The sequence below is a fragment of the Cheilinus undulatus genome, linkage group 3 (genome assembly GCF_018320785.1).
Source record: "Cheilinus undulatus linkage group 3, ASM1832078v1, whole genome shotgun sequence".
NCBI lineage: Eukaryota > Metazoa > Chordata > Actinopteri > Labriformes > Labridae > Cheilinus > Cheilinus undulatus.
Window position 1 is genome coordinate 9,310,343 of NC_054867.1, and position 16,648 is coordinate 9,326,990.

The following is a 16,648-nucleotide window of genomic DNA, read 5'->3' on the forward strand; positions in this document are numbered from 1 at the left end:
TCTGTGTGTGGCGTGTTACCTGGCTGTGGGTCTGTGTAGTCCACAGTGTAGCCGTCCAGCTGGAGGAGCTCCACCGGCTCGGCCTTCTTCTCTCTGTAGCTGCACATGGCAAAGGTGTACTGACTCACCTGCACCAATCAGAGAGAGGAAAGATTCAATCATCAGAGATTATTCCTTCCTGTTATCACATATACACTGGTATGATGCTCTAGGCAGACAGCCATTTAATTATACAGTTTGTTTGCTTTACAGACAAGCTGACTGTGTATTTTACATCTGCAGTGTTTCCTACGGAGTGTTACAGCCACAGCAGCTTTCATTTAAGCATACATGAAAAGAAATAACTAAAAAGACTTCAGTAAGAAAGCTAAAAATATAACTGCTGATTTACATTTAATGAATGTATATTGAAAGGCACTATATTTATCTGGACTGACTGAGAAAAGTTATTAAAATGTCTTTTTTTCCCATTATCATTCAGCCCCAACACACATTAAGTACATTAACTTAAAGTATTAGTCAGCTGAGTAAATGTCAGAAAAATCAGTCACAAATGCAATGTATGGATGAGTGTAATGTCAAGAAGGGCCAATAAAACCTAATTTTTAAAAATGATTTATTTGAAATGAGAAGCATTAACCCAGAGGAAAGCAAACCCCCACTTTTAACACAACAGATGTGGGAGGAGGAGTTTTTAAAACGACAGCTGTGTTACCTTAAGTGGACCGCTTTTTAGAGCATGTGTGTTACTATAATCACATTAGTGCCTGAATTAGAGGGTTAAACTGAAGAGGTGTCGCTGAATAAAACGCTGATAATAGAAGTAAAGATGTGTGTTCATGACCAGACATAATGAGGAGAGAGGCTGTGAGTGAAAATTCAAAGCCGCCATTCTTTGAACAAATGGAAATATGAAAGAAACTAAATGGGTGGATGATGAGGATTCATTTTTCTGCTCTTCAACAGAAACTCAAGACATCTGAATCGTTTCACAAATGAGGGTTTAAACATAGAAGAGTCCATGTCTGCTTGGTTTCTGACACTTTCATTCATCTCAGTGCAAATTTATGACTATACTGACTACTAGTAAAATAAAAATGACAAATATTGTGTTGAGCCGTGATGTTTCATCAAAAGAACTGAGATTTGTAACTCTGGCTCTACATATATTTGTGAGCTTCCCTCAGTCAATAATTACTGATAATAACTGATCAGACCTCCTGAATCTGTGTCACAACACCTTCACCAACTTATAACATCCATCCTAGTGACAAATGACTCAGTATGATTGATGTTAATAATTACAACAAAAGAAACACACAAAATCAGCTTCATTGTTTCTAAATATTCATCAGGTCAAAGATGAATTAGTGATGATTATATAAAATGTGTTGATTGCTGTTATTTTGCAGGTCTAACCCCCAGAGAATGAATTAACATCCCCCTGCCCTCTTCATTACTGCTGCCCTACAACAAAAATACGGATGTGCTAAAAGGCAAGTAAAAAAACAATATATGCACCAGTATCAAAGGTCTAATTTAACCCTTTATGGGGCACGGAACCACATATGGTCACTTTGGACGACGTCCCCCCACTCTCTGTGACACAGTTGAACCAGAGTGTTTTGTCCTAGCCAATCAGATCAATCAACAGTGGTCCAGAGCATCTCAAACTTCCTGTTTCCTCCAGAACTTGAATAATACTGTTTTATGTCTCTATTTATCCCAAACAAATGGCCCTAAAATCATAACTAACCCTATAAGATAATGAAACTTACAAAGGTGAACAGTAAACCTAAAAGGTTTTCTTTGTGTAGGCTTTCTATCAGTTACTGGAGTTCTAGTGTGAAAAATGGAGGAACCATAATTGGGCATGTTTAGGGGTGTAAAATGGACTCGACTGGGATTCGAGGTTTGGTGACTTAACTGCAACACTGCTCTGTAGTAAAGTTAGAGGTTGCCATAGTTTGTAAAAAAAATTAAAGAGTGATCCAGAAGTAAATTTTGCTAATTTTTAGAATCTATAGTCCAGAATTCTTCATAGGCTGCAGAGTTTCAGGCTTTATGGTGAAGCTGAGTTACAGTATGTACAGGGCTGTACAGTGTGATATATTTGTTGCACATGCTACAAGAAATTTGATCTGTGCTACAAGGTCATTCATCTCATTGTATTGGTGAGCTGAGAGCTTGAGAGAGAGGTACTGTATATGTGTATACAGTCATGGATTAAAGTATTGGCACTCCTGTAATTTTCCAGAAAATACACCATTTCTCCCAGAAATTGTTGCAATTACAAATGTTTTTGGTATACACATGTTTATTTCATTTATGTGCATTGGAACAACACAAAAAAGCAGAAGAAAAAAGCCAAAATTGACATAATTTTACACAAAACTCAAAAATGGCATTCTTGCCTCTCTTTCCCCATGTTTTCAATTCTTTTTTCCACTTTTAATCCATTTATGCCACTTTTTCTACCCTTATTATGTTCATTTCAAAGGCTTCATACAATGGCAGTGATACGTAAAAAAAAGAAAAAAAATGTTACTTTAATAAGAGTGGTTATTAACCATTGACCCCAGTTTGGCTGGGCCCCTGAAAGCTCTCCCCCTTATCCCCCAGTCTTGACTGAAATTAAGAACTGCAACACAGCCAGTCACAAGCTTAATTTTCGAATGTTGGCCATATTTCATTATATTCTAGAATTTTCCCCGGGAAAACCAAAAATGGGCCACATTTGGCCCCCAGGCCATAGTTTGGACACCCCTGATTTAATGAGTCCATCACTAAGTGTCTACTTTCAGTTTCTGGTCTTTTTGTAAAGATAACAGTGTCTTGTAAGCCGATCTGGGATGGGCATATTGTTTAAGATTAGACAATATGATTTTATGAAATCAATCAATCAATTGTAGTTATTTTCAATGTACAAATAGTAAAATAGGTTTGTTTTCACCTTTTAACAGTTTTATCAAACTTATGTGGTTTATATCAGGTTTTTATTTTACTGTGCACCTTATTTCTGCTCCAATTAATTCATACACTCAATATTTGTGAGTTTTTTTTCATTTTCTGATGGAATTATTAAGAAAAATAAGTGGTATAAATAGTGAAATATATGTGATTTTAGTCAGTTTTACAGTAGTATCACAATTTTATTAATCTTCACTGGCATAAATTAGTTTTAACCTTCACTGCGAGCTTCATAACTGCAAAGATTCACTTAGTTATTCAATATTTGTTATTACTATAGATCTTCTGTTGGAATTATGAAGTGAAACTGGTAAACTGCCACCATAACTTGTACATTATTCTGATGCTAGTCATGTCTGTCTCTAAAATGGCTAGAATCTAAAGACAACCTCACCATGTCTTACAAAATGAAATTTCTGTTTTTAAATAACAATGTGTAAGTACATACTTAGCAGACTCTACATGTGTTTATTTTTTCATTAAGATCTTAATATGTGTAAAAAATGTGTTTCAATGACTTCCCTTTACGGGGTTAAAGAGGTTTTTCTTCAGTTTGCAGACTTAAAAACAAAAAAAAACGTTTAATTTACATATTTTTGCTAGATGTGCTTTTTCATCTGTAAAGGATATGAATATATTTTAAGGTTTTTTGTGTTTCACTACTAAAAATATGCTCATGAGCATGTAAAAATTCAAGCTACTTTGCCTGAAAAACATATAAATTGATGATTATTATGAGACAGTTACACTGTTATGCTTCTGGACCAGTGTTAGCTAAGGCTGGAGGAATGATTTGTGTTGAGGTGGGTTATTCACCTGTACATCTGAACTTAACTTTTGGCACTCAGGGTGCTGAGCTCTAAAACTGTTGGACAGCGTTGCAGTCTCTACTTCCTGTAAAGAAAAGGCCGTATTGACCCACATATGAGTGTATCTCTTGTTTAGGTGCTCCCTGTGTCGTAAACACTCAGCCTGGTGACAGTGTGCCGCCCACTGTAGCCGGCCTGCTGATACTGTAGCTGCCAGTCATGCCCGCCTGTCGTCACAAATCACCGGGCCGAGCCAATCCGCCGCTGTCGCCACCTCTGCCACTGCAAGTGGCAGCTCTCACTCTGGCTGCAGCTGCATTCTGTGTGTGTGAGAGTGTGTGACAAACGAGATTCCCCACGACAACACTGATGAGACCTGAGGCCGTGAAAAGGATGGAGGGAAGCGGGCCAGCTCTCCAGCAGCTCCCTGGCCTCCAGGATACCACAGCAGCAAATCAGAGTCTAAACTACCAACCTCCCTCCACCCATTACCCAAAACACCAGCTCGCTCCCTCTCTCTCTCAGCTGTCTGTCAGTGCAGAGAGAGGAAGGGAAGGAGACCACTAGTCGTTAGTCCTGACATCGTTACAGGAAAAACACGAACAAAAAAAGAAGATATTTCTTGCAGGATGTGGCACTTGTGTTTACGACCAAACTCAGAGGGACTTAGAATAAAAAACAAAACAAAAAGCAAGAAAAATGTAGGGCTGTGAGAAGATTACAATTTAATCACAATTAAGCTCAGAATTTCTGTGGTTGCATCCTTTTTTAGAATTCCATTATTTTGAATTCATTTTGCGTGTTCTGTCTTAAACTAAGGGTAACGGACTTCCTGTTTGGATATAGACCTGCTTTTATAAGCAGATCCTAGCTTTAATCATGAACTTAACAACGGAAAAAGGAACTTGTCATGGATTGAAAATGAACTAAGGGACAAAAAAAGGTAACTGCTTTATAGCAGATGGCATGTCCACCAAAAATGTCCCACTGAAAATGACATTTTTGATCCCACATTTATCCTAACATAAACTAATGCATATATCATTAATATTTGATACGTATATTTTAGGCCAAGATAGTTTTGAAAGACTGACTCATTTAAATATATAATCTTAACAGCAGTTTTTGGGAAGGGGACATTTTTTTGTCTGTGGTAGTGGGGTGTTGTTCAGCTTAGCTGCAGGGACACAGGTGTGGGAGTAGCTCAAGGAAGCAGTGCTAATGCTGATTGATATAGGTGGTTTCAGTGAGTTAGGCTGGCCACACACTACAGGATTTTAAGCCTGATTTGAGGCAAGATTTACCTACCGCGACAATTGTGGGGGCGTATCCCGAATGGCACCTGTCGCAAATGATAATTTGTCTTAATACTCTGCATGTGTGTGGTGTCAACATGATTATTTTACAGCACCAAATCGCATCGTAGCCTCCCAGATCCCAAATCTTAAATATCAACCGTTTGATATTTACGATTCTAGGTCGTACTGCCACTTACGGAGTAGCCACAACAACCAATGAGAGCGAGCAGACAGAGTAGTCTTATCAGCCAGATCATATATACTTTCACCGCTCACAACCATAAACACAACAGTACCGTCATTTCAGCCAAGATTTCATCCTGAGCCTTTCAATTTTTTTTAAGATTTTTGCTGCAACTGTAATGCGTGCCAAGGCAGCAGTTGTGGAGAGACAGCAAGAGGGTATATTGACTGACATCCGATTGTTTTTTCTTTACGTCGCGTGATCACGCATGGTTGCTGGCGGGTTGGTAGGTCTGTGGTCTCCAGTGATCTGACAGTCCGGCTGACTTGTCTAGTGTGTGCGTTCAGATGATTAAAGATGAAAAATTGTTTGAAATGGTCTGTATGTTTGTGGTCTCCCACGTTTCTAAAATCGTTTCGGATTCAAAAGTCGTCTACCATGTGGCCTGCCTTAACCACGCTCTTTGTCTCTCTGCAGGCTGGAGCTGGGAACTCACACACACACTGCAGAGCAGTGAGGCTGTGCTCTTCACTGGAGAAGGATTTTGAGTTAAACTTTGAATGCTGGAAGGACTGAAGATGTCAAGCACCAGGCAAAGAAATTAATTTAGTTTTGTGATTAGGTGGTGTGTGAGTACTATCATTGAAGTATTTTTGCATTAATATGGGACCATGTAGATGTTCATTGTGCTGAAGAAAAACCTACAACACAGTCTCTTGTTCCATTATCGTTAGGGACAAATACGTCAGGATATTAAAGGAACTCTTGAGGGTTAAGGAGCAGTGGTGGACTTGTTTTACATCACTGTGCCTGAAAGAAAGATACTGACCTGGCGTTACCAAAGTGTGATGAAAGGGACTATGAATGATGTGGTTTAAAACGTTAGTGCATGAATTGTGGAACTGAATTAACCTTGATTTATGCGATTAATCATGGCAGCCCTGGACAAAGAAAAAATTAGCAGAAAGTATTGTAGTTTTCAATTTTTGTAATTAAAATTTAATAAAATCCCACAAAAACAGCCAAAGGGCTCACTCATTTGAAGTTATCAGTTTACAGAGTCACTTAATCAAAATACAGATCTTTCAGTCAAGTCCATCCACAACTGCTTCGGTATGTTTTATTTTTATCAAATACATCTTAATTGTGTATATTTGACATGAAATATGAAAAACTGAACAATGAATCACTTGTGAGAACATTTTACATGTTTATTAGCTATTGTGACAACTACAACTACAAAAGTTCTCTTAGTTTTACAGGTTTTTATGTAAGCTGTAAAACAGAATCCATCTATTGGATGCTTTCACCTTATCAACACTGTTTCAAGCCTTCTACCTCTCATTTACACAGTCTGATAGAGAAGGTCGTGAAATGCACTTATGGGCTCCCCTGAATGCATGAATTTTGGTGGTCTTTAAAATACCGATAGTTTACAAAGCTAAGTGTTAGTTCATGCAGGACACGGCAGGCATACGCTAAACCATGATTAGCTGACGACCAGCTGATCTAAATTATCGCTTCCCAGCTCTCACAACCAATCACAGCTCTTTTTCTCAACACAGCAGTGTGTTTAAATATGATGTACCTCTCATTAATCCCTCCTTGCATTAATGCTGATGCAGCACACTGCTGTTGTTGGCAAAGCTTCACCTCCTCCACCCCAGCCTCCTCCTTTATAGCATAAAACTTTTTGCACCCTTATATTTAGATTCATGCTCCTATAGATTAATAACTTTTGAACTAATTTTATTGTATCCAATATGCGTTGTCATAAATGTATCTATGCATGGGGTTTCTAGCCATGCACTCTCTGGAAAGTCACAGCATGCTGCTTAACTAACCCAGGGAGCATGTTTTGAAGAGAGCCTTCTCTTTCAACTGTTTGCAAAAAAATGATCAAATGTAAGACAGGAGTGTTCCTGACTGATATTATTTTTCTGATGGATGTTTATGAGGACTGTAAGCTGCCTGGTATTTAAAAGGCCTGTATATTCTTTCGTGTGTTGTTGTTACAGTGCTCAGCTGTATGTGATGGATAAATTTAATAGGTTTGTTGCCTGGTGTGTGTTTTTTCATTTTGATTGATTTTGATAAGCAATATTATTTCACATTAAGGGGCATGCTTTAACATGATTCCAGGATAGACAGTAGTGAAGTCATTAATGAGGTTGAGGGATTTGCCAAATAGTAATAGTTTTTGGTTTTTTTTTTTAACTAAAATTTCACCAATGAAGTTCTCATGTATGAGCGCATAGCAGCTTGAGCACTGCCTGCCCAGAATACAAGCCCTGCAGAGCCATGGTATAGTTAAGAGTGTGAACTATACCATCAAACAGCAGAGACAATAGAGTCCATCCTATGTGCTACTAAGGATATGCAGCTCAGAGGATGGAATGGGACTGTGGTGTGTAAATACATACACCTGTTTTTTATTTTTATTTTTATTTTTATTTATTAACATTAACAACTGCCTTCAAAACTATAATTGCTGGGCAGATGGTGATACGGTAATACTGTATGGCACTATACTGTGCACACAGGCTGTCATGCACAGAGAAACAGAGAAGGGAAAAGGGGACTGATGTAACTCAGGCAACCTTAAACAGTGGTTCTCAACCTTTTCAGCCTGCAACCCCCAAAATAAAGGTGCAAGAGACCAGGGACTCCCACTGAACCTGAAGGTGGCTGAACACAGCCATGCACAATTAAGAACAGTCATGTGCAGACAAGGCTGACCATAAGGGGGGATATAGGGGAGAGCTTTTTGGGGCCCAGCCAGACTGGGGGCCAGTAGAGGTCAGCAAAATCATGATCAATTGTAAAGCTAATCTATAATATTGTATATTTAACCTGTATAATAACCTCTCTTATCAATTAAACTAATATATGTATATATTTTTAAATTATTTTGTGCCATAGTAAATAGCCGTCTTAAAATTGTAAATCCCTTTTCTTAAAAACAGAATTCAAATAGGTAAAAAATGACTCAAAGATGGTGGGAAAGGTGGTGAATTTGGATTTTAAAAATATCACCAATGGTTTAGAAGTTGCAAAACTTGGATAAAAGTGGCAAAAAAAAGGGGTATAAAAAGTGGTAAAGTGGTTGAAATGGGTTTAAGGTGGCAAAAATATGTGGAAAATTTGGTGAAAATGGATGAAAATTTGTTTTAAACAGGCTAAACTGAGGCAGAAAAATAGGCCAAAATTGGCAAAAATGAGTTAAACTGGCAAAAATTGGCACAACAAACGGGAAATGTGGTAAAAACTGGCAAAAAATTGTGTAAAAAAGTGGTTAAAAGTGGTAATAATGGGTAGTCAGAGGCAATTTTAGGCAGAAAGTGGCAAGAATTGGTTTAGAAGTGGCAAAACAGGCAGAAAATGGTGTAAAAAAAATAAATGCTGATCTGAGCCGGTGAGAAAGGAAATTGTCCTGTAGAAGCTGTAACCAGTCGTATGAGTTATAATATATTATATCATTTTTTTTAACTAAAAGCCAACAGTTAAAGGGAGCACATTTTGGTTTAATTTGATGTACTTTGCTGATGGACTTTTAGCCAACATTCCCCCTGCAAGATCTCAAGTATGTTTTAACACCAGTGAAATAAAATGATGTTGCGTCACAGAGCCTGTGAGACTAAATGGCAGCATCAATAAGCCATGACGTGATTTCTCCAATCCAATCCACTTTATTTATATAGCACATTTCAAAAACATTCAAGTTTACCAAAGTGCTGTACAGTAAAATCAAAACGATTCTGGATTTTTGAAAAATACAGGGCCGGATCTTTACAAGCGTGAGTTTTGACTAGGGCTGGGCAATTAATCGCAAATTAGATTAAATTGCAATATGACCTGCTGCAATTTTCAAATTGCAGAAGGTGCAATATTTCTATAATCTGAAATTAGTGACAAAATACCACTTGGAAAGTTTTTTGAAGCAGAGATAATGTGCATTACGTATCATGCAAATATTCTAGTGGCATATTTTTAGAATACTGTACTAAAAAAAATCATATTCTCTTCATTTTTGTATGTTTTTCATGTTAAAAATGAAAAAAAAGATTATTCCCTTTAATACAACAGTGCATATCCAATTACAAAATGAGTCAAAATCATCACATTATGATATTTTTTAAAAACTGTTCAGCCCGTAGTTTAATCTAATATTATGTTGGTTATAATATAGAATGGATTACTGCTTGTTTTTGTCAAAAAATACATGAGATGAGATGAGGAACTTAAGAAATAACTGCATATCAAATCAGAATCGCAATATTGGGTATAAAAATCGCAATTAGATTATTTTCCCAAATTGTTCAGCACTAGTTTTGATCTCCACCCATGTCCCTGCTGGTGTGTGGACCCTGTCACATCCCTCTGCCTCCACATTGCCCCCTATTGGTCATGCTTTACTGCATCTTTCATCTGGTTGTGTCAGTTTTTGAGGATGCAGAGGATGTGCGGCAGCCGCCCTGCATGCATGTTTGAGTAAAAGTAAGTAGCCTTAGGATGAACTTTCACCATCTGATCATTCTTCTCTCTGCTCCTTATCATTCAAGACTGGAGAATTTAGGTTTGTAATGAATCATTTTGTTTAGTTGAAGAATTAAATAAACATAAAATGAAGTAATTTAAAAAAGGAAGATTTAGCCAGTCTTCACATATATGTTTTGGTTTGGTTTCAGGTTAAATAAAGGATTTACATTAGGACTGTTGCATGGCCTGTTAAAAGCATCTAACAAATGGTTAAACCAAACTTAAATGAGTGATCATCAGAAACAACACAGAGCTGAATTTCAGATCAGTAAATCTAAAGGACTGAGTCAGAGTGATATAAAGAGCAAACCAAGCTGGCATACATGGTGACAGATGAGATATGTATAATTAAATTCACTCCATCATGAACACGCAAGCTTTATCTGATCTGTAATCTGCCCGGATCATACAAAGAGGGGCGACTCAGGCCACGACCAGAGATCTGATTATGAACTGAAAGAGGAGGAAAAGGAGGAGGAGGGAAGAGGAGGAGGAGGTGGTTTGAGGACGAAGATGGAAGAATGACAGACAAGTGAGACACAACACAAGTAAGAGACAGCAACAGAGGAAAAAAATACACCATGGCGCCAACTAGGGGTGGAGTTACTTTTTGGTGGTCAAGGCTCATTGTACTCAAGTTACAGGCTACCGTTGCTTAACCAATTTGTACCTGTACTCAACTATGCAAACCTTTGCTGTGCTTCCTACAGGGGCATTGTAAATTCCAAAATATTTTCCTGCATTACAAGTTTTTGACTTGCAAGAATTCTATATTTTTTAGTGCATTTTCTGCAGCTTCAACCCCAAATTCAGGCTTTGGGTCATTTTCATGGACACACTTTTAGCTGATAGACTAGTTGCAGTGGGCCCTCATGTGAGGTGAGATGTAGGTAGTGATGGTTTTCTGGTCAGGTAAAATGGTCAGTAGTAACAAGCAGAAAAAGGGGGCTGATGAAAGCCCCGTCAGAACCTGTGATTGCACACCGCCCTGCAGTCTCATGTCCTTATATGGGCACAAAAGGGTGTTTCTTTGTGCTAATGAGGGACAACGTGCATGTCCTTTCAGCCTGGCATTCATCTATTTGCACTGTGTTCCACATTATAATGCAAAATTGATTCCAATGAAAGAAACGTTTCAGTTATAGTTTTCCATTGTGCTACTTCTCCTGTCAGTTTCTTAGAGGCGTCCCGATCCGATATTGATATCGGTTATCAGTCCGATATCGGCAAAAAAATGACTATCGGATTATATCGGATTACATCTAAAATCTCCGATTTAAGCACTCCGATACAAGCAGTCCATTCCAGACTCAGCTCCAGCACTTCTATCCAGCAGCGCCGCAGGATCCAGCATGCAGAGCCCACGTGATCACAACAACAGCGTGCTTGAGTGCTAACCAGTGCTAACTGCTAACACAGTAGCCAGGAGTAGGAGTGATGTCGGCCGTGTTGCAGTATTTTTCATTAAAGTCAGATAAAGACGTTGCAGCTGAGTGCAAAACTTGTCATGCACAAGTTACCCGTGGTGGCAAAGAACCGGGGAAGTTCAATACAACCAACATCATCGGGCATTTGAAGAAGCCTCACAAAAAACAGCGTGAGGATTTTCACAAGACCACGAAAAAACAACAAGGCTCTGGCTCCTTCAAACAACTGACGCTGTCCGAAACATTTGGAAAGCGTGATAAACTCCCACGGGACGGCAAAAAGGCATTAGCTATAACAGAAAAGATCGATGACGAGCCCGTCAGTGGAGAGGAATGTCGGGTTTAAACGCTTGATTGAACCTTGAGACTATTTTTAACCAATGGGTTACATAAATTTTGACCTTAAACATAAGTATATTCTACAATTGAATAGAATACATCAAAAATAAATTAGACAAGCCTGAAAAATGACCTCAATAAATCCAATAAAAACAAATCCAGGGTATATGCAGGAATCTTGAAGTTAATTTTAATACCTTTTTAAGACTTTTTCAAGACCTTCTCAATATTTTTTAATACCTCACCGCCACTTCAAGCTGTAGCCATTTACATCAGTGATATTTTTAACTTAACAGTTTTAGTTTGTGATAAAGACTATAGACAACTGTGATACAATAAAATTCTAATAGGCTGGGATAGTAAATCTTTGTGCTTCTGAATTTCCGCCCGCCCGCTCGCTCTGGCACTCTCAGAGACAATTTACAAACGCGCCCACAACAGCCTAGTTTTTTATGTACCTGTTCATCTTTGTTTTTTAATAAAAATTAATAAATTTCACACACTTTTCCGATGTTTTTAGGACTCAAATCATACTTTTAAAGTACAAAATAACAAATGAAGTTCACCTCAGTTATTTTTTACTGCCAGTATACGGTGGGAACAACTGAGGGCAGGGAAAAAAAAAAAAAAAAACACAATAATGTCTATTGTCCAACTGCTCAAAGTTAAGAGTCCACAGCTCCAATTTCAAAATAAACATCTCACTCTGATAACCATCTCCACTTTCTGCAGTCCGAGCATGATGCGGAGATTCTTTATTAAGAAGATAAGCATTTCGGCTTTTCACACCCTGTCCCCACACATTCATGCTCACAGAAAGAAACACAGTATAGACAGGCTTGTCTAATTTATTTTTGATTTATTCTATTTAATTGTAGAATGTGCTTATGTTTCAGGTCAAAATTTATGTAACCCATTGGTTAATAATAAATGGGTCAGTTTTTCTCGTACCTACTGTTGCTGACTTGTTCCCTGAGTAATATCACTTTATCAAGCCTTTTCTAACATTCCATACTACAAAATAAGTAATAAAAGTATGTATGATTCATGCTGATATCGTATCGGCCGATATCGGTATCGGCTGATACTCAAGGCTGAAATATCGGTATCGTATCGGAAGCGAAAAAATCTGATCGGGACATCCCTAGTTTCCATCACTGGCATCGATCTCAGACAGGTTTGGTCGTGAGCCTTATTAAAAGGAAACTGCTTAAAGACGTTCCACATTATTACAAAAGTCACAGATTTCACCCAATATGGGGGACAGAAAGATGGAAACACCGGATATTACAAAAAAATTAAGGCAGATCATCATACTGTGAAAAGATTTGTGTGGGATTCAGAGCGCGGAAGGGTTCATTCGGATAAATGCGTATTGAGGAGAGTTTCTGTGAGGAAAATTCATTCTTTAAAAGAGCAGCTGTGAAAAATCCACTGGTGAGGAGCAAACAGGAATTTGAAGCTGCTGCTGCCTCTGGAGGCCCAAGAACCAGGGACTTGCTGAAATGCCCAAAAGTGTATTTCAGCTACCCTAAACCCATGCCCACATGGAGAAATAATTGAAGTTGGCTCAGAAACATATGAAGAGCAATTTTGAATCAGTTTAAATCTTTGATGAATGCTGTGCTGCACTGGATGGTCCAGATGGTTGGAGTTCTGAATGAATGATGGATGACCACCATGTCCCAACAAGGCTGCAAGGAGGTGGTGGGGTGATGTTTTAGGCTGGAATCATAGAAAGTGAGTTGGTAGGCCTCTTTGAGGTGCCTTAAAGTGTGAAAATGACCTCAGCAAAATATGTGGAGTTCCTAACTGCCATGGTATAAAAAGAAGAACTGTGCCCTCATGCAAGACGATGCACCATCACATGCTGCAAAAATACCACTGAGGCCTTGGCTGCTCTGGGCATCAAGTGAGAAAAAAGCACGGTGTAGCCACCGTCATCCCCTGACCTCAATGCTATTGAGAACCTGTGGAGCATCCTTAAATGGAAGCTCTATGAAGGTGGACCTCAAAACAGCAGCTCTGGGAGGCTCTTCTGGCATCAAGTGAGAAATACAGGCAGAAACTAAACATGGACTTAAAAGGGCTCCTATGTTAATATGGCACTTGATCTGTAAAGATGTTTTTTTACTGAAATTGCTCTGATTTGAGAAAAATAAAATCCTAAAAAATACAGCAGATTTCTGTATTCAATCCTTTAGAAACAACTCTAAGAAACTCCCCCTACTCAGGAGTCTTGAAGGAAAAAAAAAACACATCAATTTTAATGTTTTTGTTGTGGGGATTTCACAAAATCCCCGTATGATAGGCCTATGTTCACTTGTTCTTGACAAAGACCTTATTATCTGTTATTACAACAGTCAATTAGGGCCATTCTAGAAAAAAAATAAAAGGGAGCTGTTTATTTTGAAGAAAAAAATATTTTTAAACACATTTTCAGGTTTAAAAAGTTGTTCATTTGCAGGTAAAAAACTAGCTGAAAATCGAGCGACTGTTTCCAGTTTGGTTTCTTGGAAATTTTCGACATTACACTGTTCTAAATTTATGATTTTAAAACCTTGAAATATTTGAGTTTCTAATGTCAAAAGTTGCAAGTTTTTAACCCCTTAAAGTCTGTTGTCGCCTATTTGATACATACTTTTATGATACCTTTATCTAATCAATATGATCAATAAATTCCTTAAAAAAAACTTCTGAATACAATCTGAAAAATGATAGAATGCTCTCAAGTGGATTATGAGTTACCAAAAAAACACCTAATGTATCAAATGAGACACAAAAAATAGCTGTTAAATTTTATGGAAATCTGGATTTTTGGATTTCAGTAGAAATTTAAATAAACATTTCATTTCCAAAAAATTAGAAATTTCTCACTATAATTTGTGATTTCAGGCTTTGAAGGGGTTAAACTTGGAAATTTCTAGTTTTCTTGGCAATTTCCAACTTTTAAAACTCTGAAATTCTGAGTTCGCTTTCTTGTAAATATACAATTTTATAATCTAAAAAAATTCAATTTTTTCACCAAAAATTGCAACATTTTTTTGCCCATAAATGAACAGATCTCCTTTTTTCATCTTTATGTTGGCCCTAATACGCTGTCAAAAAAATTTGTTTTTAAGCATGATTTTTTTTTTTAAATAAATAGATTTATGTAATTTTGACAACATCAGAGCAGACAGGGTACCACGCCCCCCTGAGGTTCTTGGGGTGCCCCCTGGGAGTGTCCGGACGCCAGGTTGGGAACCACTGATTTAGAATACTGCAGTTTAAGTTTTCCTTTTGCAAAAAAAAAGCCATTCTCACCATTTGTAATTTTATTGAATAAAATCCAGAACAAAATATAAATGTTGAGCAATGAAAAATTCTATGGACTGCTAATTATATCAACTTTAAGGAGAAAAATGAGCAAAAACACATATGTGTACTAATTTGGAAGTCAGTATAAGTCGGTTTCTCTCAGAAACTTTCTGAAGAACAAATTTAAGAAACATTTATAAGATGATATTTGTGAAGAGGCCTACTGCCTTCAACCGCTTTCTCCACATGATTTATGGAGCTAGCGTAAATTGAAATAATCCACATGCCCTCCATATGTGACTACTTGTGACCACATGTGTGTTTCATGGGAAATCTGTGTCCTTTTCTGCACATGAACAGTCTGTATTTTCTTAGCAGACGTTACATGAGCAAAACCTGACAGTGAGCAAAGAGACAAAAAAAAAATGCAGCCTCTCTAAAACAGCAACAAGCACACAAAAACACAGAAAAAAGCAGAAGACAAACATCCGTGCACATCCACACACAGACATGAAAACAAGCACACCCACAGAGGGGAGTGTGTAGTCTATTGACCAGTGTTTGTCACTTGCTATATATTTAGCTAGGAGCAAGTGAGAGGCTTCAAGTTGGCGGCGCTCAGGCTTTTCTAGCTGCGAGTGTCAGGCCAGCGAGTGTTCGCTCGACTTTGTCAATCCCCTGTCAACTTGTAGCTCTGAGACATATCCTCTGCAACGCACAAGAGACAGCACCCCCGCACACCCTCCACCCCCCCTCTGCCAAACTCCCACTGCAGAGCCACCAGGAAATGGCCGCTACCGCTCCCCACACCCCCACCGCCACCCCATCTCCTGACAAAAGCCTGCTTGGCCTCTCCATCATTCCTCTGACAGCCAGGAGAAGACAGCTTGGCTGCCTCTCTCGCTTTCTCGCTGCACACACAACATGTGGCCGGAGAAAATATTATAGCCACGGAGCAGAGCTGATGTTTGAAGGCTGATCACGGCTCGCTCTCCTGAGGGCCATCAAATCTGGGCTGAAGGGAGGGCTCCATCAGCTCCAAAATCTGACGTGTTGTAGGAGTCTGATAGACAGCAGAGATTTACAAAACATGCTTTTTGATTCACTGAAAACCAGTCTGTAAACTAAACACATATGTGAGAATACACAGTACATTATATCTACAACCTCTACCTGTCGATCAGCAGATTCTCCACTGATGCATAAACCTACATGCATCTTGGCAGCAACTGCATTTAAAATTGAATATTAGTCTTAAGGCTACAATGCGTGATAGTTTTAGTCATAATTTAGTCATTTTTAATCTTTAAAACTGCAAACTCAACTTTCAAAAGCAGCTGGAAAACTAAAATGGATGTACTTTATTCATAAAATGCACAATAAATACTTTAATTGATTCAAACTGAGCTGATAAAAACAGGCATATCTTGCATGAAGGACTTTTTATGTAGTGTAGTACTTTTACAGCAGGACTGGGGCTATTAAATCTTTTTGATATCCTTTTAAATATTCTTAATCATCAGAGTCTTTATTGGTGAAAGCATTTTGAAAATATTCTTGGTAAAAAAATGAGACAACAAAACTTTTTATTTGTTTTTATCGCTTGAAAAGAAGCAAATTTCCCCTTCATGAAATAGATAAAAATGTTTAATTTATTTTTGCCCCTGTGATTATTTTACCAAGCCAACTGCAAACCACATTTAATTGGTTAACTTGCTTTTATCCTGTTGATTCCAGCACAGATTTCAACACTGGATCACTATCATTAACCATGAAATGTGA

The 16,648-nt window shown here is 38.1% G+C and overlaps 1 protein-coding gene across 3 annotated transcripts in view; it reads right to left on the reverse strand.

The window, feature by feature from the left end:
* cadpsa (Ca2+-dependent activator protein for secretion a) overlaps positions 1-16,648 on the reverse strand; it is a 297,442-nt gene that overhangs the window by 121,662 nt on the left and 159,132 nt on the right. For all 3 annotated transcript variants that reach the window (XM_041783235.1, XM_041783234.1, XM_041783236.1), the window contains one exon: positions 20-128. In XM_041783235.1, the coding sequence (XP_041639169.1) occupies positions 20-128 (109 nt within the window). The remainder of the gene's footprint in view (positions 1-19; positions 129-16,648) is intronic.